Genomic DNA, 17,123 nt, shown 5'->3' with positions numbered 1-17,123 from the left:
TTCTGTAATTGGAGAAATCCTTGTGTCTCCACTTTATGCCTCGGTGAACAAACTCGTCACCTTCAATTGTACTGGAACAGGCGACGCAATTTCCACACTTATGGTGGCCTTCAATCGGCTTAAGGTTCCATTGCGCAAGTAGATCGCTTTTAGGCTTTGGAATAGCGATGTCCGCCCTAATGAGTTCTTCACCAATACTGCGATTTTTTTCTGTAGGCAAAAATGGGTTTGGGAAACGGACAATTGACACTGAGTAATGCTGTCTAAGGGTGGTTACAATAAACTGGTTTCTTACCCTTCTTGAATATTGAATGAGTAATTGTGGAGAGGAATACATGACATGAGAGATGTAGTGCTGTGCAGTGCGTGCACATGGAAAGCATGTGGTGAAGTACAATACATGGAGGGTGATGTCTTGTACAGCACTCACATAGTGAGTGTGTGTGGTGGCAGTATGTGTGTTTTAAAATAATAACGCCTGGTTTAAGAGAAAAGATTCAGTGCTGAACAGTGTGCACAGACTAAGTGTGTTTGCTGAGTGCATGTGCACATGTAAGGTATTAGTGCTGGACAGTACTTGTCCTGTGAGTGTACAGGGGGGATCCTGGGTTCCATTTTGGGAAGCTCAGGCCTGCTTGGGTAAGACATGAGGCGGAGATGAATACCCCCAGACAGAGTTGTGGATCAGTTATTAATGTGAGCTGGGTGAGGACTCACTGGAGGGAGAATGAAAAAAGTTTTCTTTGATTCAATGATAGATCACAAGGAAGGAGCCGGAACACATCTCAGGAAAGGTGATGGAGCTGATAAGGGAATCATAAAGAGTAAGGCTGATGGTCTGGGATTAACATTTTGATGTACATATCACTGTGACTGACATCCAAGCGTGAACTCTGGTCACTCCCTTCGGAGTCCTCCCGGGTGTGACAGATATCTTTCATGAAGAAAGATGAAAAGGATAAGTGCCCACTTAAAAAGAAGCAGAACCCCAACATAAGACTTCAAAGATCCAGACCCTAGATCACATTTGGTGTCTGGAAAAGGATTATAAGAAGGGGTAGTTGAGTCTTCAAACATTTGTCATTTGTCATCTGTCAAGCACCCAGATGGGCTATGTGAGAAGGGGAAGCTTTGCAAGACTTCTGCCTGTGAATAGGACTGGACCCCCATAGCCTGCTAGTCTCCCTGCTGGGTTAGGAGACATCATCCAGGGAAACCAAGACCACCTGCCCTGGAACCTGACGCACCACCGCCTGTCTGCTTGCCAAGACCTGTGTGCCCCTTGAGGAAGAGGAGAGCGTTGGAGGGAGCAAGGTTCAGTGGGAAGCCCTACTGTGAGGACTTTCTGTGCGAGGTATGAGGATTCAACTGTGCACCCATCTGGCCACCACCCATGGTCAAGATTGTTTTTGGCGACCCCCGTATGCCAGGAGAGGGTAGCCCTTGACCGAGTCGTGTGTTGAGTGCCATGCGGGTCTTGCTACACCTGTATCGCCGCACTGTGATAGCCAGAGGGGCCACCGGTAGAATGCCATTTCAAGGAGTGCCAAAACATGTGACTGTCTGGGCCGGGGTCCTGGGGTTGGAAGTGTCTGTGCCCATATCACCACATACCGTGGCAACCCTGTATGCGAGGTGGGGCGTCGCTACCAAAGTTACCAAAGGATTAGGACCACTGCCCAAAGGAGAGACTGAGGGTACAACTCGCAGGTTGTACACGCACTGCGAAGGAACTGCCCCTGACTCACCGCGAAGGCTGCCGGACATACTGTGGAGGACGTTGCATACTTGCTGACTCCAATCCGGAGCCGAAGAAAGGATTCCCACCCTGTTAAGCAAAGTCAACTTACTGTATCTTGCAAGCAGAGAGCTGCTTCGACATCTGAGAGACTTCTAGCAGCGCCGCTCAAGATAGAGAGCCTGTGCCGCCGTGTGGGCCACCATCAGCCCGACTTCGCTGAATTGAGCAGGACTTGCAGGTGCACATTGAGATCGTGTAAGACGTGAACAGGGTTAGTTGGGCCCTAGGGACTCTCTGCTAATGGTGCTGCCGCACCATAGACCCTTATGACTGCATTCTACAGTCACAGGGAGAACTCTTGAGTACACCCTAATAGTTTACATTTCCTGATGTGGCTACCAATGAATGTGGAATAACCCTGAACACATTACATGAATGAGGGTGGGACAGGGATTCGCCTGACAATTACTAGGGCCCTGACCTCCAGGGGGATTGTGTTGTTGCTTTTGAATGTCATACTTCATTGCATGCATAGATTTATAAATTAAATCCTACTTCATCACCCCCCTGGCCCCCCTCCCCGCCCAGGGAGAATTGACTGCTCAACTACAGCTACCACTGAGTAGCAAGTGCAGAAGTGGTACTTGGTCGAGCTGAGCGGGCCTAAAGACATCAGGAGTAAAGGTCCTCAACCCTTATCGTTGAGCCCAGTGACCCCTGTGTGCCCTGTGGCCCTCTGAAGGGGTTTGACAATACATACTATAAAAGCTGCTGAAGTCTCTGAAACCTCTCTTAAAGGCCTGTTACTTTGTTGACCTTCACTGATATGGCTTTTGGTATCTGGCTTTAGATCCGCTCGGTTCCCAGCTCAGTGCAATGACTACAGTCATTTTCAAGCCAGTGCCAAAAAGATAGTGTAATGACAGTGGAGGCAACATTTCAGAGAGTGAACAATAATCCACCCTATCGCCGAAATCCCATTTTAGTTCAGCAAGAGTAATTCGGGAGATACATCCTCTAAAATCCCTCATGCAAAAAGCCAACTTAAAACTTCAGACCATCTAAGAATTATAGGAGACACTAAGTAAAACTGCAGTGGAGAAGATGGTCGGAAATAGAGTGACTTGGAACCAGAGAAGCACCTTTGAAAAAAGACGGTGCAAATTCGAAATAAGACCTTGAGAATAGGGTCACCACAACAAACTGCATATTTTTAGTCCTTCTCTTCTGTTGCTGTTATGCTGCTAAACATTTAGGTGAGGTTGAGCTCCTCTGTTGCAATCCACTGCATGACAACGTGGCCACAAATAGAGGCAGGTAGGTTTAATCTCATCTAATTATTTATTCCACATTTCTGTTTTTTTCTTTAATTGTATTCCATTCTCTTTATCTTCTTGTGCTCATTTCCTTCTTTTCTCTAGTCTCCACTTCATTTGAGAGGAGCCTCTTCTTCTCCCTCCCACCATATAATAATAGAGCCCTATCTTGTGAGAGATTTAATGCTGGTACTAACATGTCACAAGAAGCGCTGCAAGCAGTAAACTCATCAAAGACAACGAGGAAGGCAACACCGATCACTGCACAAATATCACCTGCCTACTATCTGGCTCATCAAAGTTCTGCCTACAGTCAAGCAAACCTGTTTGCCTTGATCTCCTGAAGGTTAGATGCAACTTGTTGGGCATGCCCTTTGCGGTCTTCATTGCTCTTGGTAGAACACTTTCCTGTCCTGTGGGGTTCCTTCATAGGATATGAAAATCTTGTTAGTTAGTGTTTCGGCTTCTACAGCCATATGATGCAATTTGGGAAATCCATAAGGTCACCTTTTGGGTGTCATTGACAGTTGGCTCAATCATTCTGGCCCTACTATCTCTGATGCAGTACTTCCTGTTTTCTGCTTTTTTGTGGAAATGGCCTAACTGTTCTGGAGGACGAGTTTCCTTGGTAGTGAAAGACCACTTTGCAACACGTTCTTTCCATCTGCTCTACCTTCATTAACTTGTTGAACTCTGATGCTTCCTTAGCTAATTGTCCCTTACTGGTAAACCTCTCAGCCTTCTTCCCATTGTCCCGCCTTTCTGAGCCTGCACTGAGGAGAGATCTTTAGAATCTGTGTTTCGTTCACCCCGAGGTACTGCAAGCACTAAATACCCTGAGGGCACATACAATAATTGCGTTTTCACAGGTCTTAGATGTCCGTATTTCTTGTGGGAATTTAAATGTCACTTCTCCTGCAAATTCAAAAACTTAGAGCATCATCTGTATAGTTGATTGTACACCTGACCCACCTCTCAGAATGAGGACTTAACCTGATTGGCCATCAGTGGTACATGAAATCACCCACTTTCTCCTGTTATTACAACCTTCTTCAAGAAATTGACATTCATCATTCCTACTTTAACCTTTCTCCCAGGGAGTCCAGGTGCCCGAGGTATCTTTCCTGTTTGGGCCTGTTGATGCTTAAAAGGTATTGGGGTCAACATCTTTCCCCCTCTCCCTCTAGCCATACTCCTCACCCATACCTCACATCCCGACTTCTTAAGTCTACACAGAATGGTTTTAGATCTGGACATAGTACAGAGACGGCACTTTTATTTATGGTCGAACATCTACGCTCTGTACTAGATACAGGTCAAACGGCGGCACTGATCCTCTTGGATTTAAGTGCCGCCTTTGACACTGTATCCCACACCATTCTGATTCGTAGGCTCAGTGAGGCAGGCATCTCAGGCACGGCATTGGAGTGGTTTCCATCGTTCCTTTCGGAGCGATCTTTTCAGGTTGTGGTGCCACCGTTTAGATCTAAGTCCCATGCTATCACCAAAGGAGTCCCGCAAGGTTCGGCGTTGAGCCCCACTCTTTTCAACCTGTACGTCCAACCTCTGGCGGAAGTGGCGAAGAGTTGGGGTCTCACTATGGTATCTTATGCCGACGATACCCAGCTGGCAGTGGCTCTTAATGGGGAATCTGACCAACTGGCATCAAACTTTGCGGATGGTTTGAGGGCTGTTGCTAGCTGGCTTACTACCAACTGTTTACAACTCAACGCCCTCAAAACTGAGGTGATGGTATTAGGGAAGCACCCTGATTTGTGGGGTGCTAGTTGGTGGCCTAAGGAGTTGGGACCCCCTCCAAAAGCTGTCACCGAACTCAAAAATCTGGGCGTCTGGCTGGACTCCAAATTAACCTTCTCGCTCCATACTAAGAAGGTGGCGTCCACGTGCTTTGGCATCCTACGTGGTTTGAGGCCTATCCTCAAATTTTTTGATGCCCCTACCTGCCAGATGGTGATCCAAGCCAGCGTGTTATCCAGGCTCGACTATGCGAGCTCTCTGTTTCTGGGCACCAATCAGGCGGAAGTTTCACGACTCCAACGGGTGCAGAACGCGGCAGCCCGGGCCCTAGTGGGCCTACCGCGTTTCTGTTCAGCCCGTAGTACTATTTCCACCTTGCACTGGTTGCCAGTAATCAGACGTATAGAGTTCAAGGCCCTCTGCTTTGCATTTAAGATTCTTACATTTGGCACACCCACCATACTTCAGCACCTTCTGTTCTTGTACATTCCTTCGCGCAGCCTTCGTTCTGCCGGACAAAATCTGGCACTAGTTCCCCGTTTTAAAAAATGCCGACTGGGTGGCCGGTCGTTTGCGATCTTGGCCGCTAAATTATGGAACGCGCTCCCTGTCCATATTCGCTCCCTGGAGGACCTTTTTGTCTTTAGAAAGGCTGTTAAAACTCATCTCTTTCCTCTGCCTTATTAACCTTCTTTTTCCCTTTGTGTGTCATTAGTTGTGTTATCTGTTCCAATATAGCGCCGGGACGCCCCTTAGCTGGGGCAGCTGTGCGCTCAGCTCAAAAATTTGAATAACATAACATAACATATTACTTGCTTCAACAGGACCGTCTTTCTTGCCCCCTCTCGTGGTCCCTAAAAGCATCCACAGTTGTAGGCTATGCCTTTATTACTTCCGATTGCCCCCATTAATCGCTTTTGTGATCTTTATGGCTAAGCATGAGTCGGGTCATCCACACTTCTGGATTGGCCTCGTAAACTTTCTACTGTGATGCTTCTAACAATGCTTGAGAGGTACCAGCTCCAATTCAGGGTGTACACTCCGACCCCCTATTGTGATGTTTTTGGTTATTGAGATGCACCTTCTACACTTCATGGTTGGTCCCAATTACCCGCTATGTCGTCATCCTTTGGGTACACAGCTGCTGTTCCAGAATGGACCTGTCATGTTTCTTATATAAACATACCCAGTTGCCAGAAAATGTAAACACAATATGGTAGCTATAATAGGTAAATGTACATGTGATTCCTGTTCTTGTTCAGAAAACTTTATTTCGGTCAGTACGATCTAAAAAAGTACAAGCCCTAAGAAAAATCATTTACATCATACATTCATTTGATTGCTTACAGTTGTCATACTAAAGATAATAAAAAAAAAAAAAGAAACAGGATCTCAACGGACTATGAGGTTCAGAAGTCAAAAGGATAGTCGAAGGGGATACTCCAGACTGGTGGGCTTTACAATGACATATTGGGGAGTGCAAAATACAATGAATAAATAAATAGATAAAAAGAGCAGTAATAGTCAATACTAAAATTAAAACCATAGCACATAAAATCAGTTCATGATATATAAAAAGTACAATTATAAAAAGATTTCAATACTTTAAAACATTGCAGCGTGCCCTATGCCTCATTAGTTAATTTCAGTTTAGCCCTTCTAATGCACCACATAGAAAACAAAAATCTGGAGACCGAGAACACTATCGGGATACTAAAGTCAGATTTCAATATCCGAAAAGCCTCCAAATGATTCCTACTGCCAATATTTCTACAGATCTGTACCAACCAGCGTTTCCGGACCTTGTTATAGCCCGGGCAACCACAAAACACATGCTGCACTGATTCATCGGCAAAGCCGCAAGCAGGGCATTGTGCCTTTTGATCCCTGTTCCACTTTACCGTGTAGCAGCGGAGCGGAAGAACCCCATACCGGAATTGTAAAAAGAGCTTTCTTGCCTCCACCGGTACATGTGATTCCGTCTCTCACACACCTTTCCACTATTTTCCATACTTTAGTGGTGTTTACTGCTGTGGCAAATTTGGAGCACAACTCCAGGACTCGTGCAAACACCAATATTCTGGGCAGATACACACTACTCTACCAACTACGCCTGACCAAAAGAGTAGATACTAAGCCGTTCAGAAAGCAATCTCATACTTGCTGGGAATAGGAAAGCTCTAAATGAATGCCAATTGCATGCAGTATAAATTGTGTGAGGTCATTTAGACTTTAGGGCAAAATTAATGAACAGAATCTCACTGGCACAAATTAAATTCTCACCATGTGATCTGAAAGTTTGTTTGACCAAGTTAGCAGTTTTCTCACATTTTCAGCAATAAGATCTCAGTTGTACAACTTTATTATGGCTGGTAATAAAACTGATGTATAAACCCAAGCTAAAGCAGTGAGCTTTCAGCTCCTAATTGGCAAAGAGCTCTGGCAAACCCACTAAGCTCTACATTTATAATGTAACTGTTGAGATTGTTGGCTTTGCTAATGTTTGCTTGTAAGGTATTGTTGAAAAAAGTATTTTAAAGAATAACTGCAAAATACTGGAGGAAAAGCTAGTACTTATAGTTTCCCAAATCTATACTTTGAATGTAATGCTTTTATTCTTCATGAATGGCTCTATTTATTTCTCAACTATGTTTCACTGAGAAAACTCTGAACAGAATAAAAAAAATAAGGAAGTGGCGGGATGTAACACTTGCAAAAGCCTAATTTATTTTCTACAGGATTCATCCGTTTGGCATTCTGTAGCAGTCTATGGGCACCCATGTGAAGTGTCTTACAAGTTATGCCTCAGATGCCTGCTGTCTGAATGCAGTAGATGGCCCTTCCCCCAGCACAGTAAAAGCTTTTGTGTGATAAAGCTTGTGATTCCATGCAATCTGTTAAATGCAGGATACAAAACAAAAACAACTCTTAAAGTCTGTTCTGTCACCATACCACAGCAAATACATTCCTGTTGCTGGTCATTTTAAAAGAAGGATCTGGAGCACCATAGAACAGTGGGAGGTTAGAGGGGATCGTATTTGAGGATGTGAAGAAACAGCATAAGAGGGACAGACCTAGAAAATACATGCACTTTCAAGGAGTGATGAATGTAAAAAGAAAAGTAGTGGATACAGTCACTTAAAAGAATTGTTAAGAGGCTATGCTCCAAGAGATGGACCAACACAAGAAGAAAAAATGCCAGCCAACTACTAGCAAGTTAGCTCACAAGAGTGACGATAAAGCCAATCAATGGTAAGCAATGGGTGGGTTGTAAGTCCACTGCAAGTACACGTTCTTCAGAGACAAAAAGTAAAGATATACAACTATACCTGAGGAGGGGCTTACGGGAGATCCATGATGGCCGCCTGATCCCTCGGCTCCGCCGATCCTTTCCGTCTTCCTCCCGGCCCGCACCTCCTTATGTCGCCGATCCTGTTTCAAAGTTGAATTCTCGGGACCGGGAGGCGATCCTGACTCCAGCGGTGTGTCTCTTTGCGCACCCCATGCGGTGGAAGTGCCGGAGCGCCCTCACTCCCTTTCCGGCGCTGGCTGAAGCTGATCGGGTCTTTGTCTCGTAATGGCCGGCCATGTTTGCACTCTCATCGGATACTGAGGCGGGGCGGAGACGACCAGCGGGAACGGCTGCTATGCTGTATTAACTGCTGCGGAGATTTGCTTGGCTTTGCTCCTTTTCGCGTGTGGGGACTGTTGTGTTTACAGTGCAACATTGTGTCTCCGCTCTGATCCGCGAAGGGCACTGACTGATCGCTTATCCTTTCTAGCGTAGCGGTGGATGCCATATTGTTGGCTGTGTCCCCGGCTTCTGTGCCTACTCCGGGCTGCTGCCGGTGAGATGTCTGACCGCCCAGATTGCTATGGTACCGTGTATGGTGTAGGCATGGTTTGTGCTACTCCTGTACCCTCAGCCAGGCCATGTTATTCGGAACCCGGATTGGGCGATCGGCGATGCGGCACTTACGATGGAGACCAGCCTCTGGACCCACAGAGCCTTCGAGAGTCCCGTGTGCGGGGACCGGCTGCCCCTCTTCCTTCTGCTGCACCACCGGGGATTGGAGACATCCTATGCGCCTTGGGTACTTTGAGATCTGATTTACAAGAAGCTGCCCGAGACCTAGGGAACCGGCTGGACGCTATTTCCCCACACATGCCCCCGGTGGGAAGAGTTGTCTCTCGGCTGCAGGACAATATGCCATATCCGATTCCCGATTGCAGTGAAGTGCCTACCCGGGCGATCTCGGGGGCATTGCCGGTGCGTGCACCCGATGATGCATCAGTGTGGATTGAAAAGTTGGCGGAGTGGTTTGAGGAAGGTGGGTTTGTGAACTGGCCGAAGAATCGTCCTTGGACTTTATGCCTGGCTCTTCCCTTGTGTTCTACTGGCGACGCTTACGACTTTCTCCTGACTCGGATGCTACTGCTTTGGCCGGCGGACTTTGGTGATCTGTTACAGTGCATTGTCCCCCCTTCTATCATTGTCGCATGTATGGCATTGGGATGGACAGACTTTGTTGGACAGTATCCTTCTTTGATGGGGCTGCTCCGTTTAATTGTGCTATTCAAGATGGCGACCGTGCAGCTGGACTCCGTCGACACCCCCGTTCGCAGGGGCCAGGGTTGAGGCCGCTCCCTTATCATTGACTGTGGTAGCGTATATTGCTGGGGCTGCGGGAGATAGACGTTGGAGTTGAATATTGTTGCTTTGGTTCGGGATCCGGGGATGGGCGGCCGAGGATTTCCATGCTGACTGTTTTGAGCTTATGTATATGGCCCTCCTCCGAACTTCTGTGATAAGCTTTCTTTCCTTTTTCCCTTTTTCTCTCTCTGTATTTCGGGTACTCCTTTGGGGCGACAGACACACTGCTAGGGGGGGGGTAGGCCGTAGCCTCTGCATGCGTGTAGGGTGGGGGTAGGGGGATGGGGTTCTTTATTATTATTTTTGTTCGTTTCAGTTTCTATGGGCCTTTCTTTCTCTTATTTTTGGCTTTCTTTCCTTTTTCTGTTTCTTCGGGGCTGACTGTCCATGAGTCTTGCACCTTTTTTCTTTTTCCGGGATTTTAATACGCCTCTTGTTCCAGTACCTGGGGGTGGGCTCGTGGGGATCAGACTTGGTAATGTTGATTTCTGTACCGTTGCTTATTAATCAGTTTTGTTATTGCGGTTGCTTTAATGGTATAATCGCTATAGACTTGCCTCTTTATGATCGTATATGTAGTGCACCCCCCCTGTTTCTTTTGTGCTCCTTTTGTACGGTGTACAGTCCATGTTGCTGCAGCCCCTTTCTTTCTTCTAAAATTTAAAACGAAAACCTCCTATCCTACGTCGCGCGCCCCGTACTCCTGTATAGCGCACTTTGAAATATCCTGTTTGAAGGTTGGTCGAATGTTAACTATTCTCCTGATTCTAATGAGTGTCTTTGCGGCCGGCCTTGATGGTTGTGGGCCTGCGCATGTATCTCCTTATATTCTTCAATAAAGGTTTTATAAAAAAAAAAAAAAAAATACAACTATACCTACGACATGCAGTTACTGTTTAACATCGACGACTCGCCAGAATCCACTGAATTCTTCCAGAACTTCATAATCGTTATGCGTGACTGGATGAATTGCCATCAACTGAAATTGAACTCGGATACAACTGAAGTGGTGATGGTTAAAAACAAACTGTATTGTTGGAGTCCATTTTACGGGCCTCAGGGGTTGCCCCACCCCCCCCAACCCCTCATCCCAAAAACAGCGGTCAAGACCCTTGGCATACTTGTTGACGAAGACTTCTCATTGAAGCTACACATTGGGGCAGTGACCTCTTATTGCTTTTTTCAGCTTTGTGAAATAAAAATAAAAATCAGGAAAAAAAATTGTTACTTTTTTTTTTTTAGGTCACCATCCAAATTGCTATTGCCTTTGTCATATCACGAAATGATTACGCCAATGCTTTCTACTTGAGTCTTCCCAAGGGACTGAGTCACAGACTGCTTCTAACCCAAAACCAAGCAGCCAGACTTGTCTGGCGCCAACCTAGACACTGCCATGCCAAACCGTTGCTGAAGAAACGACATTGGCTCCCAGTAGCTCAGCGGGCCCTTTTTAAAAGCGGATGTGTTATTTTCAAAATCTTCCATGGCAAAGGCCCTACCTGTGTGTCCTCCTGGATTCTGAATTACATCCTCAATCATAATCTCCGACCAGCACACCACAATTTCTTAGAGGTCCTCAGTTTTCACAGGAAGAGATTGGGTGGAACCAGGTTTGGTGTGCTCACTCTTGGCGTTTGGAACTCTCTCCCTCTCAACTTGAGAACCGCAATCCCATACAAGCGTTTCAGAAACCTTTTAAAAACCTGGCTCTTTAGACAACCCTGTGACTGATGCCTCTTCACTTTTCCTCTTGTTCTCTCATCGCCATGAAACCTCTTTAGTGAACGTACACTATCGAAGTTCCTTGTAACATAACATAATAGTCGGTCTTTCACAACCAGACAGCTTACTTAGTCTGGTAGACAAGACCTAAAAAATGGGCACAAGGCCTTCTAGCTCTAAATATGCCCCCTGGCAATCAAATGCACATTTGTGCTAAATGCTATTTTGCCTTATTAAGTAGTCTATCAGACAATGAGATATTAAAACATTTTAAGGACATCATTTTAAAAATTATTATGACCACCTAAAAAGTCCCATTTATTAAACACTAAGGGGTAGATGTATCAAGATTCCATTTTGAGATTTCTAAATAGTGATTTGTAAGGAATCGCTATTTAGAAATCGCAAAATGGAATGTATGTAGAAAATCGCTATTTTTTAGCGATTTCTTAGTCTTCCTTATTTGCGAATTCGCAATTTGCAAATTCGCAATTAAGGAATAATTTCCCATGCATTCCTATGGGCCAGGAGGCCCATAGGAATGATTGTGAAATAATTCTCAATTTGCGATTCGCAATTTGCTAATCGCAAATTGAGAATAATTTCAAGGGTGCAGGGGTGTCTCAAAGACACCCTGCTGCACCCCTGAAATTTACATGTTTGTGCATATGGCGCATGTATGTGCGTCACATGCCACCTTCACAAATGCCAAATTGTGCATTTTTAAAAGAATTTGCAAATTACCACCAACTACAAGTTGGTGGTAATTTGCGATTTCTTAACCTAAATTCACAATTCCAAAATGCTACATACATAGCATTTAAGGAATCGCAAAATTGCGATTCCTTAAATGCTTAAGCAAAATAAGGAATCGCAAATTTTTGAGATTCATTATTTTGCGATTTTTTCATACATATCAAAACATGCAAAAAAGCCTTTTGCGATTCGCAAAGGCCAAAATTCGCAGAATTTCGGCCTTTGCGAATCGCAAAAGGCTTGACACATCTACCCCTAACTGTTTCTCAATCTATTTTGTTTATTTCGGTAAATAATAGAATGCTACAGAATTGTCTTCTCGGTATCATAAGAACCAGTGATTTCACGTTATTGTGACACCTGAGGACAGTTTTGCATTTTAAGCCAAAAGCATTATGCAGTCTCTCAAATGTACTATAAACTTCCAGAATAAGTATGGGCTGCGAAGTTCCAAAATACCAACTGTTGTTAGCCAAAAAGCTAGAACTAGCAGGTATCACTGACCATGGAGCTGCTGATTGTTATTCCCATTCACTAGTATCAGTCACAAATGTATGTAATTTTTCACGCACACACATGTATGTATATCTTCGTTTCTAAAGAGTGTTGACATAACAAGAATTACAAAGTATGTCTCGAAATTTCAGAATATAATAGGTTTAAATGCATACTTATGTTCGGTGTAATTTGTTTACTGCTTGCAGGTGGTGTGGAATATATCCAAATCAAAGAAAACGATTTCTCGCGGAGGTCCAATTTAATTTGCAGCTTCATGCAGCAGGAGAATGATGATGAAGCAACAGCATCACGTGCCTCAGATGATCAGGTGGACGATTCCCAGGACGGTATGGGGCAAGAGGGAAACTCTGACCTTAGTTTTGAACTCGAGAAGCCAGACTTTGAAATGGAGGATGCTTCTTCTAACCAAGAAAGTCTGCCAATTACAACAGAGGATTCCGTTACCACTGAAAATGTGGCCAAAACTGCAGAAACGGCCTCTGAAGACTTAAGCTAGCATCAAGGCAGAGAGGTACATTTCTGACCTCTGTGACTTCCGTAGACTGGAGTGGAAGAGTCTGTTCTCTGAGCTGGACCAATCCCTGGTGGTTCTCATCTAAATGTTGTTGAGGCAGAGCACATACATTACTATTTCCCCCTTTAAAAGGGAAGACAATCTTGGAAAGCCTGAAGAGAATCAAAGGAACAAACACCAATGTATCTTCTGAAATTCCCATGACTACAGGGAGACAAGATTTTTCACTTGAATTGTAGTATTGAATTTTTTATTTATTGTTTGTATCGAGTGTAATCTGTGGATAATTAAAATGGTATTTACATGATCTTTGAATGGGCCTCTATGCATTAATATTGTTTACCAAATGTCAACTTTGGAAAACACAAGGGCCTTTTTAAACACTGCTCTCTCTGTGTGAATGGTTAGTGTTCGTCAAAAGCAGACCTCAAGTTGGCATGCGGCCTGGGGTGGGGACACGGATAAAACTCATAAAATTGCTTCTTTAAGAAACCCTTTTCAAACGTATCCCTTCACATTATTTTGAAAGATTATGCATAACTATGAGTCAGCTGAAGTTGCAACTTTGTGTACCCTACTTTAAATCCCAATTATTTTGTGCATAAACAAAGGTACTGGTTGAGTGTGCCTTAAACTTCACCAATTTTAATTGTTTTTTTAAAACCTCAACATATTGTATAATTTTCATATACAAATATCAGGGAGGGAATTAACTCCCAACGTACTTGAGGCGTTATTGCTGGGGACTATGTCATCCAAAAGATATAGTCTCCACTATTCACATGTTAATAAAGATAAAGTATTGTGGCATAAATGTGTTTTATATCAGCAAGTTTTGTGATCAAAGATATTTTTCAGCCCACTTTTTCATTATGTAAGCTTATGTCACCCCCATAATAAGAAATAAGCATTTGTTCTGTCCCTGCAACCCTCATTGTCACAACCTCTCCCGTTCTGCCTTATTGGTGTCGCTGGAACTATGTATTTCATTTTTTTCCTCGTTTTTTCATAGAGATGAAAGGTCTATATTGAAGGCTCCCATAACTTCAATACGGTCCTCTATTTTTTTCTATGTCACAATAAGATCGGTGGCAAGGGAGCCCCCATTGCAGTCCTTTCTTTCTGCCTGTCATATAAACTAAAGAAGGACTATAATAAAGACTCCTCTGCCATCTGATCTTTACTTGACTAATCAAAAAACGCAACTGTATCAAAGACAATACAGTTAACCTTTCATTTTTTTGTTTGCCTATAATGTGCTTGGGTTGGCACATTAAAGACAGAACTATTCGCTTTGCCAGTGCTTGTTGCTCATTTTGTCTTGCATATTTAACAATCTACTCAGAGTATAAGAAGAAAGATACACTTAAATAGTGCAACTTTCACTTGTCACCATAAAGGTAATTTATAAGGCCATAAAAGTACTGAGAGGTAAAATCGTATTTTCCGAACGAGAAAAAATGACATCCGTTTCACTAGATCTTTCAGAAAATCTATCTTTGGTATCTCTGAAATGTGTGAATTCAACAGATGATTTGAGTAAACACAAGAATGTATAGCACAGACAAAGGCCTCCTAGACAAGCCTGGGGGTAGGTAGTAAGCTTCACGCCCACTTAAGGTGCATGCAAATGATGTTCTGTGGAAGCAAGGAACATCTGTGTGTGTGAAAAAAAAAAAAAAATATATATATATATATATATTATGTGTGTATAGATTTATATGTATGTTTTCGGGTTTCCCTTGTACAAAACCAGTGATATTCAGCAGGTGTAGTTAGCTGAGCTAACTATAACCTGGGTCCACGCAATGCACTGCTTATGACCTCACATATTACATTACTCATGACATGGTCAGTGACATCACCGAAGACATCTCAAATGACATCACTGATGACATCATCTAGTGAATGTGAGTGTTTGTAAAAGGTTTATGATGGTTAAATATGTATCCACCAAGGTGTATTGGTGAATCAGTGGGTGTATATGTGCTCGTATGGATGATTCAGTGGGTGCATGACTGATTGTATAAGTGAGTGATTAGGTGTGTCAGTGAATGTATGGGTGAATGACTGGTTGTGTGAATGTATGTATCAGTCTGTCATTTGGGGTCTAAGTGGCTGTATGGCTGTGTTTGATTAGGTATGTGACTGGCTGTATGGGTTAGTGATTGGTTCCATGGGTACCTGTATGGTGTCTGAGTGTCTATGTGACTAGGTGAGGGAGTGTGTGACTACCTGTATAGAAGAGGGTGAGTCAGTGGCTGTATGGGTTAGTGATTGTGTGTATGGCTGTGTGTGTGGGTGAGGGGATGTGCTGTGGTATATGGGTAAGTAACTGGGTATGTGAAAGGCAGTATAGGTGAGTAATGGGTATATGAGTGACTGAATGGATGAGTGACTGAATGTGAGAGTGGTTGTATGGGTGAGTACGTGCTTGTGTCAGTGACTGTATAGGTGAGTGAGTACCTGTTAGTATCTGTGTAAGTAAGTGAGTGGGGTTGTGTGTATATGTATCAGTGAGTAAGTGGCTTTGTGATTACTGTATGGGTGAGTGACTAGGTGTGTGAGAAGCTCTATGGTTGACTGACTCAATGTGTGAGTGGGTGTATGTCAGTGGCTGTATTAGTGAGTGAGTGGCTGTATGGGTCAGTGAGTGGATGTGTGTGTAGATCTATGAATCAGTGAGTGGGTGTGTAATAACTGGTATGGGTCTGTGAATGTTTGTATGGGAGTAGGTGTGTGAAAGGTTCTATGCGGTGTGACTGGGTGCATCAGTGATTCTGTGGATATCATCAGGGATGTCATTTAATATATCATCAGTGATGTCACTGATCAGGTCATGAGTGATGTAATATGTGAGGTCATAAGCAGTGCATTGCGGGGCATGGGTTATAATTAGCTCAGCTGACTATAACTGGTGAATTTCACTGGTTTTGTACAAATGAAACCTGAGCCTAACTAGAACTTCCCTGTAACCTCTGTTTTTTTCAGTGAATTTCTACGTTAAATTCCATTTCCTAACTTTAATGTCCCTGTAACCTTTGGTTTTTTAAGTGAATTTCTAAGGTTATTTAACTAGTAGTCATGTTTGCAGAGTGGTGGAGAAAGGGGACGAGGCCTCCAACCAGCTCTCAGCAATCCTGCTGTCTGGGACTTACTGTAGATATCAGAAGGGGTTCCAGGCCTCCACGGACCCTCAGCATCTAGGGGAGCTTCATACCCCAACTAGCAGTGCGCCAGGAGGTGCATTTGCAGAGTGGTCGAGAAAGGGGGCAAGGCCTCCAAAGACTTCTCAGCAATCCTGCAGTGTGGGACTTACTGGAGGTAACAGGAGAGGTAGTTGGCCCCCAAGGACCCTTTGGAGCCAAGGGAACTTCATTCCCCAATCAGCAGTGCACCTGGAGGCACCTTTATGGATTGGTGGAAAAACGGGGTGGGCCTCTGGCGACTTGCCGGTCTCTTGTTTTTCTAATTCATTTATTCAGGGAGGGGGTCGCGTGGTCCTCCTTACCTGGGACAATTTTGGCCCCAGGGACCCCATCCCCCGGGGCCAGGTCTATTTTGAATAGGGTAGGGGGGCTGCGTGCCCCCCATCTCTGGGCGATTTTGACCCCGGCACCCCATCCCCCAGGTCCTAGTCTTTTTAATATATATTTTTTTTACACTAAAAGGGGCTGAGCGGCTCCCCTCCTAGGCTGATTTTGGCACCAGGGACACAATCACCGGGACCCGGCCTCTTTAAAAAAATATTTTTAATGAATAAATAATGCGAGGGGTGCTGCACGGCCTCCCCCTTCTGGGCCGATTTTGGCTCCGGAAACTCCATCCTCGGGGGTCCGGCCCCTAGTGTGGTACTCTTGTCCCACCCAGGGCACCCACTTTTTAGTGTTGGGGATGGCAGGGGAGCCTCAAGGCCCCTGCTGTCCCTGCTGGTACCTCCGGCGGGAGCCGGCATTGCTTTGACACAGAGGAAGCTGCCAACATGCAGCTCCCTCTGTGTCAAAGCAATTGTGCTCTGCTTTGAGCAAGCGTGAGCAAAATGCTCTTGCTTGCTCAAAGCGGTGCACAGTTTGCTATGGCTTTGCAAGAGCAGTAAAGCACCTGCCAAGTCATAGCAAACAGCAATGTCCCGGTGGTGGGCAC

The 17,123-nt window shown here is 44.6% G+C and overlaps 1 protein-coding gene across 2 annotated transcripts in view; it reads left to right on the top strand.

The window, feature by feature from the left end:
- The window catches only part of GTF3C6 (general transcription factor IIIC subunit 6), a 108,626-nt gene extending 95,339 nt beyond the window's left edge, over positions 1-13,287 (top strand). For both annotated transcript variants that reach the window (XM_078656084.1, XM_078656087.1), the window contains exon 6: positions 12,652-13,287. In XM_078656084.1, the coding sequence (XP_078512210.1) occupies positions 12,652-12,962 (311 nt within the window). In that variant the 3' untranslated portion in view covers positions 12,963-13,287. The remainder of the gene's footprint in view (positions 1-12,651) is intronic.
- The last annotated feature ends 3,836 nt before the right edge of the window (positions 13,288-17,123 follow it).

Source organism: Lissotriton helveticus, chromosome 1_1 (assembly GCF_964261635.1).
Source record: "Lissotriton helveticus chromosome 1_1, aLisHel1.1, whole genome shotgun sequence".
Lineage (NCBI taxonomy): Eukaryota > Metazoa > Chordata > Amphibia > Caudata > Salamandridae > Lissotriton > Lissotriton helveticus.
The sequence above is the reverse complement of the archived record's forward strand: the minus strand, read 5'-3'. Positions and strand labels throughout refer to the sequence as shown.